Source organism: Amblyraja radiata, chromosome 9 (assembly GCF_010909765.2).
Source record: "Amblyraja radiata isolate CabotCenter1 chromosome 9, sAmbRad1.1.pri, whole genome shotgun sequence".
In the NCBI taxonomy this organism is placed as follows: Eukaryota; Metazoa; Chordata; class Chondrichthyes; order Rajiformes; family Rajidae; genus Amblyraja; species Amblyraja radiata.
In genome coordinates this window covers 10,679,191-10,703,263 of record NC_045964.1, presented here as the reverse complement: position 1 = coordinate 10,703,263, position 24,073 = coordinate 10,679,191, and the positions used below count along the sequence as shown (strand labels likewise).

Sequence of the window (24,073 nt, the reverse complement as noted above, 5' to 3'; positions counted from 1 at the left end):
CTGCAAGCAAGTGGCTCTACCAGCTACGCCAGATTTCCATTTTGAGATAAAGCGTGGAAACAGGCCCTTCGGCCCACCTGGTCCACTCCAACCAGCGATCATCCTGTACACTAGCAATAGTCCCACATACTAGGGTCAACTTTACAATTTGTCAAAGCCAACAAACCTACAAAGCTGTAGGTCTTTTAGCGTATGGGAGAAAACTGGAGCGCTCGGAGAAAACCCTCGCGGTCAGGGAGAACGTACAAACTCTGCAGATAAGCACTGAGTCAGGATCGAACTCGGGTCTCTGGCGCTGTAGGACTGCGGCTCTACCACGGCGCCACTGTGCCGTCCTCAGGTGCACAATGAATGCAAACCCTGGCCCTCCACTTTCCATAATCAACATTCTTTCCTCTGCTTCCTGGGTCCTCTCTCAGCTTTCAGTTTCCTCCGATCAGACTTTGTAAACTCATTTTTAAATCTAGTTATCACATGTCGGTCGGTGCAGCAGTCCAAGGCCAGGTTGTGAAAGTTTAGTGATCACGGAGTCTATATTGAATTTCTATTAAGAAGTCATTAGCACACCACTCAGCATGCCTCCACTTTGGCCACGTGTAGAAAATTAGCACAGTACTAGGCAACAATAGTTTCAGAAGGCACAAATCCACGTTTTGGAAAAAACACATCGGGGTTTATTGGTTTACATCAGAACCAGTCATTACAAAAGCATTCTGTATAAACAGACATTTAAAAATAAAACGAATGTAGTGAACAATGAGGAAAATACATTCAACTTCTCTTTGTGCCAAGTCCTGCCTGTTTCTCTCTGAAAGAGGGCAGGACCTATCAATAAGTATTAATTATACAGAAGGCATACACCATGCTTGGAATGCGTTCAACAGGCACTTTTGTGTCACAGTACTGAGCCTGCACTTTCGTAAGTCTCTTGCGTTATGGAAGTTGACCCAAAAGCCTAAAATACAAGGCCGTGGTTGGCAACAAGAGATTAAAGGCAGTAAAGCACAAGGCCAACATAAAAATACATGAGAAAAACTATTTTGTTTTAAAAAAGGAAGGGGGGCCGGGAGGGGGGGGAAACTAAAAAATAAATAAATTCAAATGTTTTTGTGTTTTTAAATTACTTTTTTTTTATTAAATAAAATAACTGAAGAGTAAAGTTACAAAAACCCTCGTCATTGTAGTATAATATATTAAACTGTGAAAACGAAAATAAGAAAAGGAAAAACCTCACAATTTTAAGATTAATAAGATCATAATTTAAACATAAAAGAAAAATATATTTCTATCGTTCGTCATTGTGATAAATACAAACAAAAATGCATATGTTTTGCAATAAATATGTTTTTTGATAAGTTAAATAAGCATTTTTTTGAGTGTATGTGTAAGTGAATGCAGTGACAAGCGATATCTTTAAATCCTTTGTTCTGCAGAACTTTTTTAAAAAAAAGGGAAAAAAGGAAATAAAATGAATTAACTTGGCACAAGTCAAAGGCTGAAGACTAGCTGGTTAAACTGTATCTCTCACCCTCCCCTTCCCACCCATTTCGAAGCTGGAATTCCAACTCTATTTTTGTTTTACCCCCTGCAAATACATTTTCCCTGTCCCCACCCCCTAAAAAAAAAGGCTAATTCCTACAGTCGCTTTGTCCAACAGGTGCTGAATAGTTCAAAGGCAAGCCGGCCAGAATCGTAACAGGGCCACGTTTAAACACAAGTCGCCAGCGATCGTCAGTCCCCCAGCGAGGTAATGCCAACAATCCCAGCCGCCGGTAATGGAAGCAATCAGCACCGTCCATGTTCCAATCCACGGGCCACTGTTACAGGACTTGAGATGCAGGCGAGGAACCAGGTAACCAGTCAGGGTACAAGGAACGTCTACAAAGAATGCTTGGGAAGAAGTCTCCTGATGCCCGCTTCATTTCCCAGTCCCAAAGTCGAGAGGACAGTAGGTTCACAGACATTCCCCCATTCCTGCCGGATAATTCAACCTACACTGTGCAAAGGCACTTTGGATGGGGAGGTGGGGGGGGAGAGGGGTTACTACTGACAACAGGTAGATGCAGCAACACAGAGGGAAGGCTGCAGAAGGTTACCGCTGAGGGCCATCAAATCCAGATGCTGCTGGTCGAATAATCGGTTTCAGGAAATGGCACGTAATCACGCCATGCAGTTCTCTTTTAAAATCAAATCATCTTCAACAATGTACAAACGTTTAGCAGTCTGGTAGATAGGTAGCTGTTTGTGAAGCCAAAATCTCGCAACAAAGGGCCTCAACTCAACTGGGACAATCCGACGGGGTTTGACGAGGGGTACTGTCGGACGGCCCAGATGGTGTTGAGGGTGGGAGGGGATCGACTATTTCCAGAAATTGATTTGAATCTTATCACACACAAAAAAAAAGAGCTGATTATTTGTGCAGTACCCCTGCTGATCACAGTGAAAACTCCACAGTTGCATTGTAGGCCATCAGTGGACATGGTACATTAACGTGGTCAGTTGTCTAACCTGGCCAGCGGGTCAAAAGCTGGCTAAATGGTACATGGAGGAGGAGGAGGAGGAAAGGTCCATCTTAAATGGTTACGGGGGTTAGGGCTACGTTTTGTCCCGGCTGACAGTCCCTCCCCGCTTCTGGGGGTCGGGGGGGGGGAGAGGAAGGCCAGGCTAATCATCTGAGATGGAGAGTCTGCTGAAGATGGGGAGGCGTTTGTTGAAGTCGAGGGTGGGTGACTCGGAGCCGCTGGCACTGCCGCAGCTGCTGAGGCAGTCGTCGGACAGCGAGTCCGGGGGGCTGGGCGACGGCTCGAAGAGTCGGGGAGACTCGGCCAGTGGCCGGAGCAGGAAGGTGGTGGGCGAGTGGGCGCCACAGCCGGCGGGCGCCGCGGGCACCTGCATGCCCATGCTGGGGGCAAAGAGGCTGGCCAGCTCCTGGCTGGAGTAGGTGAAGGGATTGCTGGCGCAGCTGGGCAGGGTGGGCGAGGAGCTGAGGTCTTCGGCGGTGAAGATGGGCGGTGGGGTGATGGAGGTGGGGCTGTCCAGCAGTCCGTTGGAGGGACTGGAGAAGCCGGAGAAGCTGTAGCTGTGCTGCAGGCAGGGCCGCTCCACCTTGTTGCAGGGGGAGAGCGGGAGGTGGTGGGGGTCGTGGGCGGACAGGCGGCGTTCCTCGGCGTTGTGGATGAAGTGGCAGCGGGGTCCGTAGGGGCAGAAGCCGATGGTGTGAAAAGTGCGGCACAGCTCCGTCTTGTACTTGGGGTGGCGGGCCAGGCTGCGCAGCTCGTGGGCACCGTGGGCAAACTGGCACTTGTCACCGTACTTGCACGAGCCGTTCTCCTCGAAGGGGCGGCACAGCTCCGTCTTGTAGCGGCTGGAGTTCACCTGGCCCTGGGGCTTCTGCAGGCCCGTCTCGGACAACGAGCGGTCGCGGAAGCGGTTCTCCTTGTTGGTGCCGGCCGCCTGCTCCAGCTTCAGGCTGTTGAGTAGCTGGTTCTGGGTGAACTTGGAGTTAGTGTTGCCGAAGGTGACCGAATGCCGCCGCTGGTATTCGACCAGTGTGGGCGTCCCGACCGCCTTCCTGTCCAGCAGGGGCAGACCGGTGCCGCCAGTGTTGATGTTGTTGTTGTAGCTCATCATCTTGTTCTGGGTGGGGGAGGGGAGGAGAATACAAAGTATCACATTAGATGCAACAGAGCACAGGAGGCCATTCAGCCCAAATCACCAATGCCGGTTTTGGAGTGTCTTTACCCAACCAGACTACTAAGGGCAGCACAGCAGTGCAGATGGTAGAGCTGCTGCTGCACAGTACTGGAGGCCCAGGCTTGATCCCGACCTTGGTTGCTGTCTGTATGGAGTTTGCATGTTTTCTCTATGATCGCGAGTTTCTCCGGGTGCTCCGTTTTGCTCCCACTTCCCAAACACGCCCGGGTTTGCACGTTAACTGGCCTTGGAAAATTGGCCCGAGTGGGTAGGGAGTGGACGCAAAAAGTGGGAGTGTGCTGGGGCAGCATGGCACCAACAGGATTAACAAGCTCATCAGGAAGGCTGGCTCCGTCCTGGGGGCGGAGTTGGTTCTTGGAGGGGAAACTGCGAGCATCCAGGACAATACAGCTCACCCCCTCCATGACACACTGGTCAACCCGAGGAGCACCTCCAACAACAGAATGCCCTTTTCCCAGTGACAACACCAATAACTGGTCACTTAAATTTTATTATTGTTACCATGCACGACACTTTCAATGCCTCATAACTGTATCTTTTGTCTGATGGGAGAGCTATTTCCCTCCGGGATAAATAAAGAGGTCCCGTATAGTATCAGAACTAGTATGAATGGGTGATCACAAAATGCTGGAGTAACTCAGCAGGTCAGGCAGCATCTCTGGAGAGAAGGAATGGGTGACGTTTCGGGTCGAGACCCTTCTTCAGACTGGTCTCGACCTTCTTGACCCGAAACGTCACCCATTGCTTCTCTCCGGTGAATCTGCCTGTCCCGCTGAGTTACAAGTTCATCGCCAGATTCACATCACCAGCAGATCATGTGGAGAGGGCTTCCATTTTTGGTTTGTTTGGGTATGTAGTCGGTAGCACCACTTGGCGTGCACGGTGGGGGAGGGATTATGGAGGTGGGACAGTCAACAGCCCAATGGAACCTACTGTAGACAAGGCCTACACAGCATTGGAGAACGAGGGGGGGAGGGGTTGCTGGCTGGGCTCCACAGTGTGGGTAAATGGACATAAAGGGGCAAAAGCCAGTGGCATGGAAAATACAGAGAGCTGCTCAGTTGTGCCCAGTGGGTCTCTCCTGAGACACATGGGCACTGGCTCCTAGTCCCAGCCTACCCCGATTAATCTCCCATCATTTTCACACATTGTTTTAAAAACAAAAGCAACCCTGGTCGGCTCCCGTCATGGCAAGACGCGGGGAGTTCCGCCTTCTGTAACAAGCTGGGCAAATTTGACATCAAACATGATAAAAATCTTGTTTACATTAACAGGCAAGAAACAGACTGCGATTAACTGGGCGGAAGTAGACACCAATTAGCCCCCGTGTAGCCTGCGCCTAGTACAGCCACGATAGAGCTAAGCCACCGCTCGTTTGTGAAGTCTCTGGTAGACTTAACATTTCACCCACTAGGTGCCCGCTCGCTTGTAAATCCCCAGGGAAGAGTCTCCCGCCCTCTGCCCCCCATTCACCTCTCCTGTACCCCGGACCCAAAATAAAACACTCTCACACACACAACTTCCAACAGCCCGGGGACATTTCAGGAGGGAAATAATCTAAAACGACCGTCCCAGCCAGAAGCACTCAATAAAACTTTAAAAGAGCAGCGCGCATGGTGGAGAGACTTTGAGACAAACAGCCAAGCGCTCCCTCCGCATGTGGCTCCCTGTTGCAGATAGATCCCCGCCCGCGGGTCCCGAAGCCAGCGCCTTATCTTTGCAGTGAAGTTGGGCTCATGTTTTTTTACCAAGAGGGGCGCTCGGCAGTCCAGCAAAAAACGGGGCAGATTTTCAAAGTGAAACTGACTGGCGGGAACCGAACGCTCCAATTCAGAACACTGGCACGTTCCAAATCTAACGACCAACGTTCCAAAAACCAGGCGACGTTCTAAATCAGAACTCCCATACTCGAAATCATCCCGAATGTATCCGGCATCGAAACCTTTCGCAGTGAAACTTCAAGCAGTTTGGGAAACGTGGGCACTTTAAAAGTGAATTGAAATGTCATCAACACACGGTAAAAATTCCCAGACACGCACCCAGACGTAGGTCAGACAAAACAAGGGCCAAAATTAAAACTCACAAAATCAACCCAACTTGGTATCTCTCCAACACTAAATCCAAAGGCGAATAAAATCAATTAAAAGCAAAATATAAACTCAAAAGAAAAAAAATAAGCTCGATGGCAAATGTTTTCTTTTAAATTACAACGCTCGAATCGTCAGGCTTGTTTCTGAAGGCTCTGCAATAAGAGATTATCTAAAAATGTTTTTTTTTAAAGTTTCAGAATGAATGATGTAAGATCGGGAGTGTTTCAAAGCAGCGACGTGTTGTTATTAATAGCGCCCATTCCCCCCCTCCCGCCCCTCGGCCCGACTTCTAAAAGTTTTTTTTTTACCTTGCAAAAAACTTCTCCAATGTCGTAGAAACAGGAGACTAATTTCGTGGACATGGCCGATGTTAACAGTGAGTATGGCCACACGAAGGCGAGAGGGGAGACTGGCGGCCGGAGACAGGTCGGGACGGCTTAGATCGGTTCAAATCAACTGCAGCGAGTCTCCGGCTGCTATTATTTCCTCTCTCGGTCACAAGCTTCCCACTCGCCCCGCAGACTTTTAGCAACTCGCAGTCCGACATCACCCATAAATAATTTCCCTTCCATCCGTAGGCGGATCCCTGGTATTTAAATCAGCCAGGTTTGTGGGCAAGCGAAAAAACTTATCGACTGACAGTAACTACACCCACCAACATTTTTTTAAACTCGCCCTCAAAAAAGAAAACATTAAAGAATTTAAAAGCAATTTAAAGTCTTTTTTTTTAACGGAAACTTTTGGATGGTAAAATTAAGATTTAATAAATAACACATTATGATCTCACCGTGAAAAATTTAAGTTACTAATTGATAGCTTTTTATTGTTTTTTTTCCTGGGGGGCGGGATTTGGATCAGGCTGCCAAGCTTATAAGGGATTGGATCTAGACCGGGGGGGGGGGGACGGGGGGAAGAGAGATAATTAGTTATTGCGAAACGGTCGAGCAAGAGTAGTGCTGGGTTGTTTTAAATCCTCTTTAAAAATGTAACCGATCACAAAGGATCTAGATTTTCTGCCTCTGCAGCGTTTGGTTTTATTTTAAAGGCAGTAAAAGTCAGATAAGCTAGAAGTTTGTGGAGTTGTTCGTCAAAGTCTAGGTTGGTGTTTTTTTTTTTGCAAAGCCTGGTGTCCACTCTGTGCTGGCACTCGTTTCCGACTGATTTGCATTGTGCGCGGCTTATCATGTGTAACAGATGGTTGCAATTTCAGTCTGTTGCAACGGGTTTTGGCGGGAGAGTGCACATGGCGCTAAAAAGGGTTTTTTTTTTTTTGGCTGGGGAGGGGGATATAATAGAAGGGAGGTGGGGTAATATTTTAAAAAAAAATTAAAGTTTAATTTGAAAAGGCAAAACGATTATTTCAAAAATAAAGAGTCAAGCATTCTCGCTGTTAATCCTAAACAAAATAACCCCGGAGCAGGAAAAAAAAGCTTATTAAAACCAGCTGACAGGGAGGAAAGCAGTATTTATATTAGTCGCCAGGCCTGTTTTTCTTTGCCTTGTCTTTTAGATGGAGGAATGCCGTGTTTTTTTCCCCCTCTAACTTAACAGAAACGAGAATGTTCCGATTTAAATCACGGATTTTTAAAAGTTTAAAAACTCTTTCAAAAACAAAATTCGCTCAAACGATCCTATTTTCCAGTTGTGGTTAACGCAAATGTTTACCGGATTAGTGAAAGCATGTCCTTTTTTTTTTTTTTTTTAAAGGTTAAACTGTTTGGTGCGTGCGTTTTATTTTAATTCCTCTCATCACAGTGCACGCAAATGTTAAATATAAGAATTGAAAACTCTTAAAGGAAAGGGCTGGTAATTGTCCTGGATTCCCATTTTCAAACACCATCGGGAAAATTGAAATGGCACAATCAAACACTCCCAAAACTTTTAACTCATCCATACAGGGCTGATGCTCAGCAGAAAGTTAACTACGTGTCGGCAATTAAGTACAGCTCAACTTTATTTTCTCTTGAAAGGGTTTAGCAACACACACACACACATACACGCACCCTGTTTTCAAAAACCAAAAAAGAGACGTCGAAATGATCAGAGATTGGGTCAGTTTGAAAGTTAATTTTGGAAATTAATTACCTTATTGGCCACTGGGATAAATTTTGTAGGAGATCGAACCCAAAGACAATCTCTTTAGATTCATTTGAGGGAGAGAAACTGCTCCTTGTTCTGACGCCTCTCTCCATGTGCGGCTCTATGTCTAATCTTGCTTTGGGTCTGGGTGTTTTTTCCCCCCCTTGGCTACAGGGAGGGGAGGTTCTTTGGGATGGCGTGTTGCAGTGCTTCCTGTTCGCACACATTGTAAACAATTCCTGCACTCGCAAAACAGGCCAGGCCTATAGTTCACATGGCTTGCTGGACAATTTACTGTGTTTTTATATCTTAAATGACACTATGTTCGCTTTCTCTGCCCCCACCCCCCATCCTCTGCTTTTAATTAAAGACGCGGCGTTTTAGAGTTTGCTTTGTAATTCTTAAAAGTCACACAATGCAAAAACAGGCCCTTCGGCCCGCCACGTCCGTGCCGACCATTTTGCTCATCTACCCATTGGAGATGTGACCATCCCCATTCAAGTGGGGATGTCTCTTAATGTCTCTTAATCCCAATGATTCCACTACCTCCTCTCGCAGCGAGTTCCAGATATTTAAAAAAATAACGCACACCCCTACAGATCCCCTGTAAAACTCTGTGCTCTCAGTTTAAACACATGTTTTCTTGTTTTTGATACCCATACCATGGGAATACAATTATAACTATGGTTTACATAGAGTCACAGAACAGTGCACCACGGGACCAGGCCCTTCGACCCACAGTGTCCACGTTGAATAAGATGCCGAGTTAAAATAATTTTCTCTCATCCCTGCATATCTATGTGTCTCTTAAATGCAATTATCATTTCTGCTTCCACCACCACCAAGCATGTCAGTGCTATCCAGGCACCAACCACTCTCATGTGAAAAAATGTGCCCCGCACATCTTCAAATTTTGCCCCTCTCACCTTAAAATTATGCCCTCTAGTTTTTGACACATTCACCCTGGGTAAAAAAGTTCTGACTTTAGTTTTAGTTTAGTTTAGAGATACAGCGTGGAAACAGGCCCTTCGGCCCATCGAGTCTGCACCGATCAAGAATCAAGGGTGTTTTATTGTCATATGTCCCAGACGGGACAATGAAATTCAAACTTGCTGCAGCACAACAGAATATGTGAATATGTAAACATAGTATGTATATAACGGGGAAAAAATAGGAAAAGTTCAATAAATAACAAATATTGTTCAAATAACAAATAATCATATAGTCTTTTGCAGTTCAGAGCTCAGAACTTATTCGTTGTGTTTAATAGCCTGATGGCTGTGGGGAAGAAGCTGTTCCTGAATCTGGACGTTACAGTTTTCAGGCTGCTGTACCTTCTTCCTGATGGCAGTGGTGAGATGAGTGTGTGGCCAGGATGGTGTGGGTCCTTGATGATTTTGGCTGCCTTTTGAGCGATCCCCGCACATTAACACAAGCCTACATACACACCTGGGACAATTGACACTATACCAAGTATACCGACCGAAGCCAATTAACCTACAAACCCTGTACATCTTTGGAGTGTGGGAGGAAGATCTCGAAGAAAACCCACGCAGGTCACAGGGAGAACGTGCAAACTCCATACAGACAGCACCCGTAGTCAGAATCGAACCAGGGTCTCTGTCTGCCTATCAATGCTTCTTATAATTTTACATGCTTCCATCAGGTCTCCCATCATCTTTCAACACTTCAGAAAAAAGCAATCCAGCTTTGTCCAACCTCTCCTTACAGCCAGGACCCTCCACATTCTGGTAAACCTCTCCTGCACCCTCTCCAAAGCCCCATCATCCTTCCTATGATGGGGCAACCAGAACTGCACACAATACCCCAAATGCGGCCAAACCAATGTCTTATAGAGCTGCATCTTGGTTTCTTGACTTCCCTCACTCTTATTCTCAATGTACCGACCAATGAAGGTGAGCACACCACAGGTCTTCTTTATCTACAAGTGTTGTTGCTACTTTCAAGGAGCTATGGACTGGGACTCCATGATCGCTCTGGGTTATAGAGTTATACAGTGTAGAAACAGGCCCTCTGGCTCAACTAATCCATGCCGACTATGTTGCCTACCTGAGTTAGTCCCCTTTTACTGAATTTGGTCCAAACACTTCTATCCATGCACTTGTCTAAATGTTTTGTTTAGTTTAGTACAGTATAGGTATAGTTTAGTTTAGAGATACAGCACGGAAACAGGCCCTTCGGCCCACCGAGTCTGTGCCGACCAGTGATCCCCACTCACTAATACTATCCTACACACTAGGAACAATTTTATATTGATACCAAGCCGAACGGCCTACAGACCTGTACGTCTTTGGAGTGTGGGAGGAAACCGAAGATCTCGGAGAAAACCCACGGGGAGAACGTACAAACTCCATACAGACAGCACCCGTTGTTGGGATCGAACCTGGGTCACCGTGCCCAAATGTCTTTTGTACCGAACTTTACCGAAGGTACATAAGACGTTCAGATTCTGTTCCTCCTTGGGGGGTGAGGGTGGGTGCTTGGCTCATGACCGATGCATCAGTCCGATCCATACTCTGCCAAGGGAACTGACAACTTGTAACGTCATCAGCATTCCCCACCAGGAGGGGAGAATTCTCCCTCGGAAAGCTGGATTCACTTGTCAGATTGGAATCACAGTAGTCGTTTGATTATTGATGCCACTGGTAAACAAGTAAAGGTCTTCATGTAGATACAATGAACCCCAGGTTCCTGTTTACAAAAAAAAAAGGCACACAGTGCTGGAGTAACAGCGGGTCAGGTCGCATCCCTGGAGAATATGGATAGGTGGCACGGTGGCGCAACGGTAGAGTTGCCGCCTCACAGCGCCAGAGACCCGTGTTCGATCCTGACTTCAGGTGCTGCCCGTACGGAGTTTGTATGTTCTCCCCGTGACAGTGTGGGTTTTCTCCGGGAGCCCCGGTTTCCTCCCACACTCCAAAGACGTGCGGGTTTGTGGGTTAATTGGCTTTGGTGAAATTGTAAATTGTCCCCAGAGTATGCCGCATAGCGTTAATATGCGGGGATCGCTGGTCGGCGCAGACTCAATGGGCCGAAGGGCCTGTTTCTGCGCTGTATCTCTAAACTAAACTAAATTAAACTAGGCAGCGTTTCAGTTCGGGATCCATCATCGGACTGATTATAGTAGGGGGGAGAAAATGGAAAGAGAGATGGGGGTGGGAGAAAGCAGAAGAACAGCAGGAATCACTGGGGGAGAGCAGTGAGAGAGGGTCTCACAGAGCTCCCGTATGAGCGATGAGGATTCATGCATTCTGTTTCAGTTTAGTTTATTGTCACGTGTACCGAGGTACAGTGAAAAGCTTTTGTTGCGTGCTAACCAGTCAGCGGAAAGACAATACATGATTACAATCGAGCCATTCACAGTGTATACATACATGATCATGGAATAATGTTTAGTGCAAGGTAAAGCCAGTAAATTCAGATCAAAGATAGTCCGAGGGTCACCAGTGCGGTAGATAGTGGTTCAGGACTGCTCTCTAGTTGTGGTATGATGATTCTGGTTGAAGGTTGAAAGGACAGAGCCTCTCAATATGACTTGATGTCCAAGGACTCAATCTGAATTTTAGCACAGGTAACTTGCCAGACACAAGCACTCCACCACCTCTCACCCCAGTCCTACACTGGTCTACTCCAGCTGTACCACTGTGGGGCGTCTGATGCAATCTCAAATCTATCCTCATCCATATGGCTCATGTCCATACCGGTTACAGTAACTGGCCATTCTGCTTCATTACTGCTGTCTGATTCCAATTACTCAAGCTTGTTCGGTCGACAAAATAGTCAGTCGTAATGTACCCAGGCCTGTGGTACAGGCACGTTCAACACTGGCAGCATGACGGAGATGGGAGGATGGAATTAACTCAACTGAAAAAGAGAAAGAACAGGGACAAGGGAAAAAAAGAGGAGAGAGAAGAAGAAGGAAAGAGAGAGAGAGGAGAAGAAGAAGAGAGAAGGAGAAAGAGAGAAAAAGGGAAAGAGAAAAGAGAAAAAAAGGGAGAAAAGAAGGGAGAAAAGAGAAAGCGAGCAGGAACGAGAAGGAGAGAGAGAAAGGAAGAAAGAGAAAGAGGAAGGGAAAGAGAGGAAAAGAGGGAAAGGGGAGAGGGAGAGGAGAGAGAGAGAAAGGGAGAGAGAAGAGAGAGAGAGACGAGAGGGAGAGAGAGAGAGAGGAGAGAGGAAGAGAGAGAGACTCTCCTCCTCCCCCCTCTCTCCCCCTCTCCTTCTCCTTGTCTCTCTTCCTCTCTCTGTCTCTCTTCCCTCTCTTGCTCTCTTTCTCTCTCCCTCCCTCTCTCCCTGTCTCTCTTCCCACTTGCTCTCTCCCTCTCGCCCTCCTTTAACCTGCTCACAATTACCCACCTATGTCCCCAAACCATTGCTTGTCCCCTGGGTTTTGCTGGGTTTTATTCAAGGCACTTTAAACAGTGTGGTCGTATGGCTGTGGGGAAGAAGCTGTTCCTGAATCTATACGTTACAGTTTTCAGGCTGCTGTACCTTCTTCCTGATGGCAGTGGTGAGATGAGTGTGTGGCCAGGATGGTGTGGGTCCTTGATGATTTTGGCTGCCTTTTGAGCGATCCCCGCACATTAACACAAGCCTACATACACACCTGGGACAATTGACACTATACCAAGTATACGGACCGAAGCCAATTAACCTACAAACCCTGTACGTCTTTGGAGTGTGGGAGGAAGATCTCGAAGAAAACCCACGCAGGTCACAGGGAGAACGTGCAAACTCCATACAGACAGCACCCGTAGTCAGAGTCGAACCAGGGTCTCTGTCTGCCTATCAATGCTTCTTATAATTTTACGTGCTTCCATCAGGTCTCCCATCATCTTTCAACACTTCAGAAAAAAGCAATCCAGCTTTGTCCAACCTCTCCTTACAGCCAGGACCCTCCACATTCTGGTAAACCTCTCCTGCACCCTCTCCAAAGCCCCATCATCCTTCCTATGATGGGGCAACCAGAACTGCACACAATACCCCAAATGCGGCCAAACCAATGTCTTATAGAGCTGCATCTTGGTTCTTGGTTTCTTGACTTCCCTCACTCTTATTCTCAATGTACCGACCAATGAAGGTGAGCACACCACAGGCCTTCTTTATCTACAAGAGTTGTTGCTACTTTCAGGGAGCTATGGACTGGGACCATGATCGCTCTGGGTTATAGAGTTATACAGTGTAGAAACAGGCCCTCTGGTTCAACTAATCCATGCCGACTATGTTGCCTACCTGAGTTAGTCCCCTTTTACTGCATTTGATCCAAACACTTCTATCCATGCACTTGTCTAAATGTTTTGTTTAGTTTAGTACAGTATAGGTATAGTTTAGTTTAGAGATACAGCACGGAAACAGGCCCTTCGGCCCACCGAGTCTGCACCGACCAGTGATCCCCACTCACTAATACTATCCTACACACTAGGAACAATTTTATATTGATACCAAGCCGAACGGCCTACAGACCTGTACGTCTTTGGAGTGTGGGAGGAAACCGAAGATCTCGGAGAAAACCCACGCAGGTCACAGGGAGAATGTACAAACTCCGTACAGACAGCACCCGTTGTTGGGATCGAACCTGGGTCACCGTGCCCAAATGTCTTTTGTACCGAACTTTACCGAAGGTACATAAGATGTTCAGATTCTGTTCCTCCTTGGGGGGTGAGGGTGGGTGCTTGGCTCATGACCAATGCATCAGTCCGATCCATACCCTGCCAAGGGAACTGACAACTTGTAACGTCATCTCTCCCTTGCTCTCTCCCTCTCGCCCCCCTTTAACCTGCTCACAATTACCCACCTATGTCCCCAAACCATTGCTTGTCCCCTGGGTTTTGCTGGGTTTTATTCAAGGCACTTTAAACAGTGTGGTCGTATATTGTATGATATTGCTCCTGCAGAGCGGTGACATGGGTTGACTGGGTCATTCTAACAACCAAGCGAGGGGTGAAAAAGCAGGTGTATCTTTCTCTGTGCCCCATCTGATTTCTCACTGGGGATTGCTCACAGCGGTAAGGATCCTTCAAATTACTGGACTGCTGCTGGACAAATACTGGAAAAGGTTGGCACCGTGATGTGATAGACCACGTGACAGCACAGCATAGGAACAGGCCCTTCGGCCCACAATGTCCATGCTGAACATGACACCAGGTTAAATCAATCTCCTCTGCATGCACCTGACCAATATCTCTCCATTCCCTGCATGTCCATGCTCCTGTCACAAACTGTTAAATGCCACTATTGCATCTGCCTCCACCACCATCCCCAGGCAGAATGTTCCAAGCACCCCCCTCACTGTGTAAAAATAACTTGCCCCATGCATCTTATTTATACTTTACCCATCTTTCATCTCAAAGCTACGCCCTATAGTCTTCAACATTTTCAACCTGGGGGAAAGGTACTGACTGTCCACTCCCCTCACCCTCTGATGGAAGGTTAGACTGATTCTGTATTCTATACTTGGCGGTAGTTACTAGTCTTAAAGGAGATGTGAAGCCATCCCCAATGTCAAGGGGTTTGGGCTTCCCAAGTGTGGAGTAGGCCGTGGATGCAGCTGGATATGAGGCAGCAAGGGAGAGAACAATGCGGTGGGTGGTCCGGCTGTAATATTCACTCAGTCACGCTGTTGTTCTCCCTCCACTGACGCTGCCCGGTTTACTGGGCATTTCTGAGAGGCATTTCACAGTTTTTTACGTCACCCCTTTGCTGGTTTTCTCTCTAGATGCCCCTCGTCGACCTATCGACTAGGAGGCTTCATCATCAAAGATAGACATAAAAAGCTGGAGTAACTCAGCGGGACTGGCAGCATCTCTGGAGAGAAGCAATGGGTGACATCTCGGGTCGAGACCCTTCCTCAGACTGGTCTCGACCTTCTCGACCCATTCTTTCTATCCAGAGTTGCTGCCTGTCCCGCTGAGTTACTCCAGCATTTAGTGTCTATCTACGATGTAAACCAGCATCTGCGGTTCCTTCCCACAGGCTTCATCATCAGCAACCCTGACCCTACCAGAGATGTTTATTCCCTTTGTCCTATCCATTCCCCCACCTTCTCTGCTAAGTAACACTAATCCCCTCTCCTCTTTGTTACCAATATATATTCAAGTATTTACAATGCTATTTACAATACGAAATTATTCAAAACAACCCACCACCACAATACAAGTCAAACAAATGTTTTTTCAACAACTATTTCCCCATCCTTATCAAGGATACACTCCACCCCCCGCGGTGCCCTGCAGGGTGCCTGTGTACAGCGCCTAGTCCCTCTCGGGCGAGGACGTAACCCCAGAAAAAGGGCAGGCAGCCGGTCTCGGGCAGAGCCCTCTTCCGTCTGGCGCCGTGACTGGCGGATGGCCAGCTTGGCCAGGCCCAGAAGCAACCCAATCAGGACATCTTCAGCCCTACCCTCTCCCCTACGCACATGGTGTCCGAGACCCTTCTTTGTAGGGAGATAGGCAAGCACTCCACTGCAAGTGTGAGATGTGATCTGTCTTTATGGTGCACATCAAAGCTGAGCCCTGGGCACCAACATATTTTGTGCTGACAGTGACCATGTTATCTGGTGTCCAGTCTACCTGGGTGCAGTGACTGAGCCGCCCCTGAGCTGGTCATGTGACCACCATCACTGTCTCTTCCTTCCGCTGACACCACCACACAATCGTTTCCCCCAGCTCATGGACACCACATTGTTTCCACCCGTTGGGTTGGTGACTGCGCAGCATGGAGCAATCGCTCTGACCCAACTCCCCCGCTGTGCAACACAGTGTGGTCAGGTCCTGGGGGGGGTGGGGGTCAGGGCGACACAACTGCACTGCTCGTAGTGGTACGAGTGATGATCTGAACATGTCCACTGCTCATATACTGAACAACATCCTGTCTGAACTGGAGACAGTGACAGAGTTGATACATTGACAGTCGCACCCTGGCCACTCCCTCTCCTCCCCTCTCCCCTCTCCCATCAGGTAAAAGGTATAGAAGTGTGAAAATGCACACCTCCAGATTCAGGGACAGTTTCTTCCCAGCTGTAATCAGGCAACAGAATCATCCTACCACAACCAGAGAGCAGTGCTGAACTACTGTCTACCTAACCCTCGGGCTATCCTTGATCGGACTTTGCTGGCATCACCTTGCACTAAACATTATTCCTTTATCATTTATCTGTACACTGTGAATGGATCGATTGTAATCATGTATTGTCTTTCTGCTGACTGCTTACCCCTTATACTTAAACTGTGGCCCCTGGTTCAGGACTCTCCCAACATCGGAAACATGTTTCCTGCCTCTAGCGTGTCCAAACCCTTAATAATCTTATATATTTCAATAAGAACCCCTCTCATCCTTCTAAATTCCATAGTATACAAGCCCAGCCGTTCCATTCTATCAACTTGTGACAGTCCTGCCATCCCGGGAATTGACCTGGTGAACCAACGCTGTACTCCCTCAATAGCAAGAATGTCCTTCCTCAAATTGGGAGACCAAAACTGCACACAATACTCCAGGTGTGGCCTCACTAGGGCCCTGTACAACTGCAGAATCCTGACCTCAGGTGCTATCTGTGTGGAGTTTGCACGTTCTCCCTGTGACCACGTGGGATTTCTCCAGGCGACCCAGTCATCCCAAAGACATGCGGGTTTGTAGTTTAAATGGCCTCTGTAAATGGCCACGGGTGTGTAGGGAGTGGATGTGGAAGTAGGGTAATGTAGAACTAGGGTGAACTGGTGATCAAAGGACAATTTGGACATGATGGGCCAAAGGTCCTGTTTCCATGTTGTATCTTCCAATCAATCAGTCCAATTGATCGATTGTCCTCACTGTCCCAGTTCTAGTGGAGTGTCCTTCACCTGAGACGTTATCTGTTTTCCTACCTCCACAGAGGCTGCCTGACTTGCTGAGTATCCCCAGCATGTTCTGTTTCTCTTTCATGTTTCCCTAGTTGCTCACACCCTCCTATAGCCTTGCCATCCTCGTTGAGTGATTGCTGACCATCAAGTATCTCTGATATTATTATGCAACAAAGACGTTATTTAATAGTCAGGCAATGCCTTTTGGCAACTCCCGTGGCAACGATGGTGTGGCAATTGCTGAGCCGTTCGTTCATGGAGGGTCGGGAGTGCCATGAATCAGAGTGGGAGGGTCACTTCACAGCGACTTCCCACCACCACCTCCAAAAGCTGAGCTGCTTGGGACCGGCAGCACCTTTGACCTGTGTGCATTGGTGCCTTCTCATAGGTTCACGAGTTACAGGAGCAGGAGGAGGCCATTCGGTCCATCAAGTCTACTCCGCCATTCAATCATGGCTGAATTCAGTCTGAAGAAAGGTCTCGACCCGAAACGTCACCCATTCCTTCTCCCCAGAGATGCTGCCTGAGTTACTACAGCTTTTTGTGTCATTCTTAAATGACTATTTCGCAATCCTTATTGAGGATACAACTTGACAACTGCGATACAACGTGAGAGTTGTGAGTCTGTGGAATTCTCTGGAAGGCAGGAACGGGGTACTGATTGGGGATGATCAGCCATGATCATATTGAATGGCAGTACTGGCTCGAAGGGCCGAATGGCCTACTCCTGCACCTATTGTCTATTGTCTATTCCACCCCCCGCAGTGCCCAGCAGTCCCGGAAATATCCCAGGGTGCCCGTAGACAGCGCGTCGTCCCAGCCTAATACCACCCGGGTGCAGATGTAACCCTGGCAAAGGGGCAATGATTGGGGCAGTGTGGGGTGGGTGCTACTGTCAGTAGGATTGCAATGAAGGACGGGGTGATTGGGATTCTCACCCACTGACCCCGGTATGAAAGCATGCCTGCCCCTTGTCTGAGCAAGAGGGGGGTCAGATGAAGACCATGGGTGGTAGTTTAGTTTAGAGATGCAGTGCTGAAACAGGCCCTTCGGCCCACTGAGTCCACTCCACACTAACACTATCCTCTACACAGACTAGGGATAATTTACCTTTATACCAAGCCAATTAACCTACAAACCTGCACGTATTTGGAGTGTGGGAGGAAACCGAAGATCTTGGAGAAAGCCCCCGCAGGTCATGGGGCGAATGTACAAACTCCCGTAGTCCGTGGTCGGGATTGAACCCGGGTCTGGTGCTGCAGATGCTGTAAGGCAGCAACTCTACCGCTGCACCATCGTGCCGCCCTCAGTGTAAGCACACAAGGCCCACAGGCCTGGGGGATGAGGGGGGGGGGGGGGGGTGTTACCTATCCCATCAGCAAATTGGTGACAGGGAGCCTGACCTGGCATCTCAAACCCAAATCCTAAACGTCCCAGGGAGGCAGTCGCACAAGAAAGGATTGATTGTTGGACAAATGTGCTTAGAAGTCTCAATCGAGCAGGTCAGCCACAGAGCAGCACTTTGGCAGCTCCTGCCACTGTTGTTTGAACCCGGGCCTTGTTCTCAGTGAAACCATGTGACAGGCCGGAGAGGGGAGCGGGGATGAAATAGTTCATGCCTCCTCTTGCCAGCCCCTCACCACCCCTGACTGCTGGCTAGTGTGGAAACCTCCTGCCCTGTGATAGATGTTGGGGTGAGAGGGTGGGGATGGGGCTGGAGAAGGGACAGCACAAATCCAGCTGCTCGTTCCCTCATAAGGTCATAAGTGGTAGGAGCAGAATTAGGCCATTCGGTCCATCAAGTCTACTCCGCCATGCAATCATGGCTGATCTATCTCTCCCTTCTAACCCCATTCTCCTGCCTTCTCCCCTTAACCCCGGACATCCGTACTAATCAAGAATCTATCTCTCACAGCGCCTGCATTGACAACCAGGCCCACTCGCTCACACTCACCACTGTACACTCAAACATGCCTCCTCGCACACTCACCCCACCTGCACACTTCCTCTAGCACTCGTACACTCGCACACCCATGCACTCACACTCGCACAAACTCGCTCACCCACCCCCTGCCCACACACCTCCCCTCTAACACTTACACGCAGACACCCTGCGCACACTCTCACCCACACCAACTTGCACACTCAGTCCCGCTCGCACTCTCCCACTTGCACCCACCTGTTTACTCTCACAACCACACGCCCATACTCAAACGCTCACAATCAGACCATTCCAACACACAATTACTCAAACACTCGTAACTCCACTCACTACTGAGTATGTGTAGGAAGGAACTGCGGATGCTGGTTTAAACCGAAGATAGACACAAAATGCTGGAATAACTCAGCGGGACAGGCAGCGTCTCTGGTGACGTTTCAGGTCGAGACCCTTCTGCAGACTCAAAATATTCACATCTGTACTATAAACCCTTGCAGTCTCGCCCACTCACTCCCACGCACACTGTCATCATCATCATCATCATTCGGATTTACACGCACGCTCACAATCACATCCCCGCAGTGACACTTTCACGAGCACACATCCACACCTACACATCCATGACACATTCACGCGCGCACACGCACGCATGCACTCAAGCTACACACCTCCCAATGCAAACTCATGCACCCTGCCACACGCACTCACTCACATGAACACTTTCCCACTCACACCCACAGATGATCACTGTCTGGCCTAGCGTCAGAGACAGGCCACCTTCCGACCTTTTAGTTGGAAAGTGGGGGGACAGGAGAGGGCCCTTTGCCCTGCCCTCTCTATTAAATGAGACTGCACCGACATCCACATTGATGGGGTTGACAGTCAGGCCGTTAACCCCCGAGTAGAAATGTAAAAAACCAGAGGGCATGGGTTTAAGACGGCAGGGGGAAAGTCTAAAGGAGATGTTAGTTACCCAGAGAGTGGCGGGGCCTGCAACGTGCTGCTGGGACTGGTGGCGGAGCAGATGCAATAGTGGCGTTCAAGATGCTTTTGGAGGAGCACATGGGTATGCGGGGAATGGACAGATATGGACCACGAGCAGGTAGAGGACAATAGTTGAACTTGGTATCATGTTCAACACAGGCCTTTGTGGGCTGGAGGGCCGGTTCCAGTGCTGTGTTGCTCTACCATGCCTGAGGGGAGGGGCCGTCTCAGCGGGGTGGGTGGGTGGGTGAAGCTGGAGGAATATCTGCAAGGAAGTTCACGGAAATGTAGAAACAGGCAGTCACACCAAGCTCAGACATTAGACATTTACCCCTGTGGTTTGGACTCGGATCCCAGCAGGCACATGGGGATGGAGCTCCCAGTCTCCCAACAGTGGTGACTGAGTTACCGCAGCGAACTAAACCCGGACAACTGATCCCAACACGAGCTGCAAACTCTCCCTCATCCAGCAATTCACTTTCGCGCCCGCCTTTCCCTCTCCGCGCTGCTCCCAAAGTTCCTCGGTGGCGCGGCTCTGCCCGGCTGCTCTTCCCCACTTCACTGTCGACCGGCCCTTCCCCGCGATCCTCAAGGGCCTGGGCAACTGTGGGAGGCAGCACCAATTGGGGCAATGGGAGCCGGTGCGATCGGTCCCAAGCTGAGCCTGGATGTAGGGAGATGAATGGCTATCATGCGTGTAAGGGGAAAGATGCCACAATAGTTGTCGGGACTTACAGCATTCCCGGTGATGGGACCATAATCCTGGCCTCACCACTTTACCGCTTGTCCCCATTCACTGCAGTGCCAACTCCTTGACCACAATCCCTCCTACACCCTCCCATTGCCCAGCCAAGGTATTGATGTTACTGGGGGTTGTGTTCCTCATTCAGTTATTGCCTTTCCCTATCTATTCGCCTTATTTGAGATCAGGCCCAGCATTGAGCTCAGAGCCAGCCATCTTGAACCGTTACGTCCTTCTGCTGAAGGTGGCCCCCAGAGTGATGTTGGGGAGGGGGGTCCTGCAATCCGATGCGGCATTCGTCTCCTGATGCTGCTGAAGGATAATGTAACGCTGAGGACATTTTGTCAGCCAGCTGAAATAAATGAGCTGAAGGCATAAACAGGTGACGTCCGCAGGACTGGTGTGAAAAGCATCTGTGGGCATAGATTGCAAGCCCATTCCACGAGTGGGAGAGTAGGAAGAGCCTCAGAATTAAAGGACGTTCCTTTCGGAAGGCGATGCGGAGGAATTTATTTTGTCAGAGGGTGGTGAATCTGTGGGATTATCTCCCACAGAAGGCTATGGAGGACAAGTCGATGGATATTTTTAAGGCAGAGATAGATTCTTGATTAGTACGGGTGTCAGGGGTTATGGGGGGAAGGCAGTAGAATGGGGTTAGAAGGGAAAGAATGATACAGACTTGAAGAGCCGAATGGCCTAATTCAGCTCCTATCACTTATGCCTATGAAGTTAGTCAGACATCTGACGGTTTGTGGTAGTAGTTTGCTTTTAGATGGATGGCCAATGGATTTAATGGTGGATTGCATGTTCTTTTATGTCCGCAATACAACATCCTCTCCAGCTTCAGGGTTCAGGCCCATTGAGTCCGCGCCAGATAGCTGATCGGCAGATTAAATCAGGTGAGAAGAAAGAAACACACATCCAGAGGCTGACCCTCTGAGAATCCCCGCCCTGATTGATCATGGACTCAGTCCAGTTACAGAGAGAAACCCTTGTCCTGAAAAAACAGGGACCCTCCGTCCGGTCATACTGAAAATTCCCACCTTGATTAAATGAGGAAGATAGACACAAAATGCTGGAGTAACTCAGCGGGACAGGCTGCATCTCTGGGGAGAAGGAATGGGTGACATTTCGGGTTGAGACCCTTCTTCAGACTGCTGTCAGGGGACTACATAAAATGTGGTCGGAGACAGTAAAGGGCCTGTCCCACTTTCACGACCTAATTCACGACCTTTTTTACTCGTGGACATTTTTCATCAGGCTAGAAAAACGCCCCGGCCTACTTGATGCCACGAGTATCTACGACTAGCATCACGACCTACCTACGACCTCGTGACGACCATGCTGCTGCGAGTATGAGTCAAAGGCAAAGTGGCAGAGGCTGTGAATTAGGTTGTGAAAGTGGGACAGGCCCTTAAGACTGGTGGGAGGACTGGGAAGGGGGAGGGGATGAAGATAGAGGGAAAGCAAGGGCTACTTGATGTTAGAGAAGTCAATGTTCGTACCACTTGGATGTAATCTACCCAAGCGAGATATGAGTTGCTGTTCTTCCAATTTGCGCTGCGCCTCACTCTTAAATGAGGAATACTCTTTTCCAGTTTGATGAAACAGATTTTCTCCACCAACTGAATGTTTATTGACTGAAATGAAATGTGCCCTGCGCTGAATGAAGTCTCCCTCAATACTTTGTGGGTGAAATGAGTGAGGATTTGAGCAACGCCACATTCCAGGTAATGAGGGCAATCTATCACACACAAGCGGTGCCTGCACTGTGCGATTCTCAGCCACGCTCAACCCACTTGCTCCGCCTTTGTTGCCTTACTTCTAAACCGGCTGACCCTGACCAGGGCAATTGGCCGAGCAGATGACCGTCTGAAGCCAGACACAGAATGCTGGAGTAACTCAGCGGGACAGGCAGCATCTCCGGAGAGAAGCATCTCTGGGTGACGTTTTGGGTCGAGACCTTTCTTCAGACTGAAAGTGACGGGAAAGAGAAATTAGAGATATAAACGATGATGGGTGACATATCGGAAAGGTCCCTATATCTCTCTACATCCTCATCTATACATCTCGTTTCCCTTTCCCGTGACTTTTGCTCTGAAGAAGGATCTCGACCCGAAATGTCACCCATTCCTTCTCTCCAGAGACGCTGCCTGTCCTGCTGAGTTGCTCCAGCTTCTTGTGTCTGTCTTCGGTGTAAACAAGCATCTGCAGTTCCTTCCTACACATGACCATCAGAAGGCTATTCTGCTGAAGGATCTGCCACAGTGTTGCTCGCCACCCTTCCCTGCCCCCCCCCCCCCACTTCTCAATATGTCCACTGCAGAATGATGATTGGAAATTGGAGCACAGGCCTTGATGTTTCCTGCTCCTGCCTGCCCATCTCCCTACTGCCCTCCAATGGAGTGAACTCTCCGAGATGGGGAAGGCTTGGTCAATGGTTCACAGAGTTGAGAGACCAGTCTGTCTACAGATCTCCAACTGACCCCAAGTTGCATCCATCTGGGGCAGGGTCTGGGAGATAGGTTGGGCCCCAATCCCCCCCCCCCCCCCACACAGTTCAACAGCTATCCATCTGTGATAACACTAGACAGAACAGAGAGGTGGATTTTTAACAATGGGCAGATGCAGTGTAGCATTTGGGTCAGGAAGGAAGGGCCGGGTTAGAAGAGGGAAGAGGTTAGGTACTTTCTGAAAACGGTTGAACTGTACTAAGTTCACGAAGGTGACAGTGCCGCAGAGCCTGCTGTGTAAAGTTCAGCTGCGAGCGGGCGGAAAGAGAGACCGGCTCTAATTTTAGCTGCTGTCTGTGTCACGCTGGTATTTACAGAACGTTAAAAAGTACCTAGCGTTTTGTTTGCAGTTCCCCCTTTAGTTTTCTCCTGGGTGGTTTGTAGCCTCTGCCTCTTGGGCTGGAAGGGGCAAGAGATTGTCTTACACTCTGTGTCGGTGTCCCATTCACCCTGACGTGTTGCCGCTCCACCTCCCCTGCTCTTTGCTCAACCCGGGGTGGACTGGGACAACTCTGGAGTGAGAAGGGAGTGACAGCCTCTGGGTAGACGAGAGGGGAAGGAGGCTAATTAGTCTGCAGCGCCTGCTATTTTAAAGTCAGAAAGCTGGCTACTTGGTGTCCTGCAGTGCCTGGCACTTTCCTTTGGTGGCGCTGTGACACAAGGCCTCTTGTACACTGTGGAGGAAGGAACTGCAGATGCTGGTTTAAACCAAAGATAGACTCAAAAAGCTGGAGTAATCTGTTTGTAGGGTGAAAATGAGAAGCTAGTGCGACTTGGGCGGGGCAGGCATAGAGAGAGAGGGAATGCCGGGGTTACTTGAGGTCAATGTTCATACCGCTGGGGTGTAAACTACCCAAGCACAATATGAGGTGCTGTTCCTCCAATTTGCATTTAGCCTCACTCTGACAATAGAGGAGGCCCAGGACAGGAAGGTCGGATTAGGAATGGGAGGGGGAGTTGAAGTGCTGAGCAACCGGGAGATCAGGTAGGTTAAGGAGGACTGAGCGGAGATGTTCAGCAAAACGATCGCCGAGCCTGCGCTTGGTCTCACCGATATACAGGAGTCCACACCTGGAACAGCGGATGAGATTGGAGGGGGTCCAAGCGAACCTCTGCCTCACCTGGAAAGACTGTTGAGGTCCTTGGATGGAGTCGAGGGG

At 49.0% G+C, this 24,073-nt stretch overlaps 1 protein-coding gene and 1 long non-coding RNA gene across 3 annotated transcripts; one reads left to right on the top strand and one right to left on the bottom strand.

The window, feature by feature from the left end:
- Positions 1–651: 651 nt before the first annotated feature.
- On the bottom strand, positions 652–8,060 carry zfp36l1 (ZFP36 ring finger protein like 1). 2 transcript variants are annotated; one of them, XM_033026657.1, is made up of 2 exons: positions 7,890–8,060; positions 652–3,636 (listed from the first exon to the last, which is right to left on the bottom strand). In XM_033026657.1, exon 2 carries the CDS (start codon positions 3,628–3,630, stop codon positions 2,665–2,667), a length of 966 nt encoding a protein of 321 aa, XP_032882548.1. In that variant the 5' UTR covers positions 3,631–3,636; positions 7,890–8,060; the 3' UTR covers positions 652–2,664. The 2 variants fall into 2 exon arrangements, with proteins under 2 accessions (XP_032882548.1, XP_032882547.1); XM_033026656.1 differs by lacking the exon at positions 7,890–8,060 and adding an exon at positions 6,113–6,456.
- Positions 8,061–13,998: 5,938 nt separating this feature from the next.
- On the top strand, positions 13,999–23,453 carry LOC116976764. Its single transcript, XR_004413046.1, has 3 exons — positions 13,999–14,111; positions 14,436–14,438; positions 23,443–23,453. It is a non-coding gene; the product is annotated as an uncharacterized LOC116976764 (long non-coding RNA).
- The last annotated feature ends 620 nt before the right edge of the window (positions 23,454–24,073 follow it).